General features: G+C 40.1%; 1 protein-coding gene across 1 annotated transcript; it reads right to left on the reverse strand.

Moving 5' to 3' along the window:
* Window positions 1-211: 211 nt before the first annotated feature.
* On the reverse strand, window positions 212-3,468 carry LOC136518754 (LOB domain-containing protein 6-like). The gene is made up of 4 exons (XM_066512441.1): window positions 3,192-3,468; window positions 2,537-3,010; window positions 1,984-2,413; window positions 212-491 (listed from the first exon to the last, which is right to left on the reverse strand). The coding sequence occupies exons 2-3, from the start codon at window positions 2,996-2,998 to the stop codon at window positions 2,009-2,011; spliced, it is 867 nt and encodes a 288-aa protein (XP_066368538.1). The 5' UTR covers window positions 2,999-3,010; window positions 3,192-3,468; the 3' UTR covers window positions 212-491; window positions 1,984-2,008.
* Window positions 3,469-4,380: the final 912 nt, after the last annotated feature.

Below are 4,380 nucleotides of genomic sequence, written 5' to 3' on the forward strand. Positions count from 1 at the left end.
TATATAAATAAATCATCTCCGTATCGAGTATATCTTCGTGCAATCAAAATGGACTAGCTATGGTACATAAAGTGAAGATTTAATTTTGTCAGAGTAAATCAAATTAAATGCATGTGTTTGGCGTAAAAATTCACATGCCTAATAAAAAATAATGTGAATGTGTTTAAAATTCTAGTATTTTGTTATCAATGTCAAGCTCCGTAGAATAACTTAGCTTTATATTATTTTCACTAGATTAAAGTCAAAGCTCCATATACAAGTACATCTAGAGACAAAGCAACAACATAACTCAACCACAAACATGGAGCAACATTCAAGTAGACTTTGTGAACTACATCAACAATTTAAACCAACAAGCACAAAATAAAGGACTTGTTTCTTTTACTATCTATATTATAAAGGATGCTTGTATCTTGCACTTAATTTAGTCTTCACGTCCTCATCAAGTGGTTAATTTAGCATGTTGACATCTTTGCCTCAGTATTCATGACCTGCATATTATTAGTAAGTATGAAATCTTGCATAAAAGATGATGATACAAAAACTCGTAAATAAACTACATCATTAGCACTTTTCATATAACAATTATGTTTTATTAGTACCAAAAGTTAAAACAATTTAACATTTACATGTATGCATTGCCGTAATCTATAATTTTTGCATGCTAGATATATAAATATTTTAGAGAACGTATGCCACACAAATTCTTCACATTTGAATACCAATGAATTTGTTGGAATTATGATGTTAAGACATTGCCTATCAATTCACAAGATATTAAAGTCATTTACTTTTACTATAATAAAATATAGTGTTTAATAAGAACCATGTAAATACAATTTCCCATTTTGGTGAACCCAATATTACAACAATGTAGAGGGATTGGGATAATAATATTCAGAGCTATATGACAAATAAAGAATTATTATATTATATGTTTGATATTATATATAATTTATATACTACAATTCTTATATTAAATTACTTATCAAGTTATGATATTAAAATGTTGGTAGGTGCTTTCTTAGAGCATCTTAAATGTTATATTTCAATGCATGTTATGGCATGTAATATCAATCTTCTAAAATGTAATGGTCTTGAAGGCACAAATAGTTCAAACACTACTTTTCAATAAGTTTTTGAGATTTAATAGTATTTATGAGTTGATTGATATAAGTTTTTAAGGACACACCTGAGAATATTCTTATTAGAGGCACACACTATAATATAACATTGTCCTGGTGTGCATGCACATGATATTTATGTTTACTATTCATATACTCAAATTAGGGAATCTAATGTTTCTATGCACACCATATTTATTTTAGTGTTATAATTGTTTGTGTGCAAATTGGTTATTTTGTGCGCTTTAATCTATTTTATACCTAGACTTGTACTTAATTATTTCAATTATATTTTTTTTTGTTGAAACTAATAAGCTTTATCTCTACATACATTCATATGATAGTCATATATAGGTAATACAATTATGATTAGAACCAACAAAACGATTGTGGAGGAAAGGAACAAAGTCCAAACTCTGATTATCGCAGTCTCCACTCACCCGCTCATTTCTAAACAAATATGTTTGTAGATAGGCAACATCTAGGATTTGCATAGAGGCAGGTTAATCAAGATGAGCTTTTCTAGAATCCCAATGCCAGGGTATTGAGACTCCGGTTTTAGCAAGGCAAGGGTATTACGAAATTAGCCATGAATAAGGTTATATATGATAAACAGATTAGCACCGTGCCCGTGCAACTTTATTTTTAATTAAATTAGTAAATTATAAACCATTTGGACAGACCAATATTTTGTAATCCTATGAAGCATGCATGCATCGTCTTGCTACAACAATATATATATTGTCATGGATAATAATAGCGATTATTATTGCTAGTAGATAGTATATTGTAAAGGGAAATAATACACAGAAATTACGGAAGAAAGATCCTCTATATGAATAGCAGCATAGAACCGAACCTGACAAAGATCAGACGACACTTGACTACTGCGTGGCAGTGGGCTGGTCATCCCCGCCGGTCGTGCTGGGCTTCAAGAACTGTCCACCGTTGATCTGCTGCCCAAGACCAGACACTATACCACCATGCCCCACGCCCATGGCCGACGAGTACGCGAAGCCGCCATAGCCTCCACCTCCGTTCATGCCCACCCTCGCAGCTCCACCTTCACCTTCGTAGCTCCTGGCCAGCATCTGCACGGAGGCGAAGTTGTCTTGCTGCATGAAGGACCCAGCGCCAGTGATCGACGCCGCCGCCGTGGAGTGCCCGACATTGATAAAGTTTTGCGTGCAATTGGCCACTGCGTTGCCTACGAAATCTGCTGCCATCCCTGCTGCCGCACCATGGCATCCCACGGCCACAGAGGCCGCCGCGGCTTCAGCCGCCGCCGCCTACACCGAAAAATGCAGCGCGCTCGTACTTTATTAGAACATGGACAGGTACAGGCCGACATGGTAACTGAGGTCGACATGTATAGACAGGAAGAGAGGTGTATGTATGTACGTGTGTATCACCTGGTACTTGGACAGCTCGTAGCTGGCGCGGGCGAGCTCCTGCTGGACGAGACGGAGGCGGTGCTGGAGGATGGAGATGACGCCGACGCAGCCGTAGACGGGGTCGCGGAGGCGCATGTCCGCCTCGTAGGCGAGCGAATTGACGGCGTCCTCGCGCTGGTAGGGGTGGAGTTCGTTGAGGATCTTGGTCACGTTGCTGGCGCCGAAGACGCGGTGCACGTGCACGAACTTCTGCGGGTTGTCCGGCGGGAAGTAGGGCGCGAACACGCAGTCCGGTTGGCACTTGCGCCGCAGGAACTTGCACGCCGCGCACGGCGACCCTGTGCCTGTGCCTGTGCCACCGCCGCCGCCTGTGCTACCGGCAGAGATCGAGCCACCACCACCCGAAGGCGGCGGCGAGGCCACAGTGATCACGGATCCCGTGGAGACGACCGGCACCGATGATGCTGACGAGGCGGCCATCTATCTATCTCTCTACGGGAGGAGGAAGATCCAGGACTAATTAAGAGATCCATATCTCAGCGTGCCCAATAGATAGATGAGAAAAAAAAAACTAAGAGCGAGAAATGGCAGAATGAGAAGCATATCATCAAGCATTCAATTCGGATCCGACGCTGCCGCCTATGGGCGAGGAGTGAGAGGAAGGTATATGTACCTTTAATTTTCTTTCCCTTCCGCGAAGATCAGAGTAGGATGCGACGCCGGCGGCCGCTCCGGTTCTTCAACCCCTGGCTCCAAGGCTAGCTCCGAGAGTATATCCTTTGCTCCTCGGCCCTAGCCTTCGTCTTCGACGACTCCCACAGCTTCCTCCTAGTTTCAACAGGCTTTTTGCTTTTTTCCTCGTCTGTCTCACCTCCGCTGCTGATTAATCGGGTGTTTGTTTTGGAGAGAGAATGGATGGATATATGAAATGAAAGTGACGACTGGCGACACCGTGAGGCGTTTGTTACTGTGTCGTATATGTGAGCGGGAGCAGGGGGCATTGTGTAGGTAGGTGCCCTAAAAAAATTTGTCCAGGTGAGCCTGACTGTTTGTGCATGAGCTTAGATAATTGTAACAAAGAAAATAGAAGTCTATTTTGTTACAAGAAATTACTAAATTCAGTTCTAAATTATAAATCGTTTGAACTTTTTTTACCATAAGTTTGACCACTCATCTTATTAAAAAATTTGTGCAAAATATCACTTCTTTGATCGTGGCTTGCTTTATTAGCAAAAGTTCTTCAAGAATAACTTAAATTTGACTATGTTTGTATAAATTTTTTGAATAAGACCAGTGCTCAAACTTAGGGTAAAAAAAATATCAAACTGAATTATAATTTGGAACTGAAAGGAGTAGTTATATTAATGCGGATGGTCTCAGTTCATTTGTAATTTTATTTCCACTTTTGCAAACGCGAGAGCTTCGGGTCCCGGTAAACGAGTCAATGTTTACGTGTGCTCGTGAAATGCTGAGACGTGGAGCCAAAAGAATGCATCGTTTCCGATGGTAGAGCTCTCTTCTCTATCCCTATGGTCTTATTACCTAAGCAAGTAGATCAATACAAACAGTATGAGTCATTTATACGTGAAACTAACTTTTGCAAATAGTTTTTTATTTCTATGTGCACTTATTATATTATATTATCATATCTATTAGTACGAACTCTATAACTATCATCGACTAATTAAGTAGCTTAAAGTTAGTGTTGTCTACCTCTCCTCTTGTTACGCCCTCAAGCGGTTAATCTTGCCGAAGTTGAGTTAAACACTTGTATAACTCATCAATTGGATCAAACACTAGGTTCACTCATGAACAAGACATATACCACCACTAGAAACAATTAATCATAGAAACAATAGTGG

This window comes from Miscanthus floridulus, chromosome 17 (genome assembly GCF_019320115.1).
Source record: "Miscanthus floridulus cultivar M001 chromosome 17, ASM1932011v1, whole genome shotgun sequence".
NCBI classification, from domain to species: domain Eukaryota; kingdom Viridiplantae; phylum Streptophyta; class Magnoliopsida; order Poales; family Poaceae; genus Miscanthus; species Miscanthus floridulus.

Coding starts and splice junctions, on each gene's coding strand:
- LOC136518754 (XM_066512441.1), bottom strand. CDS start 2,998: ATGGCCGCCTCGTCAGCATCATCGGTGCCGGTCGTCTCCACGGGATCC. Junction 2,414..2,536: donor ACGAGCTGTCCAAGTACCAG/GTGATACACACG, acceptor TTTTCGGTGTAG/GCGGCGGCGGCTGAAGCCGC.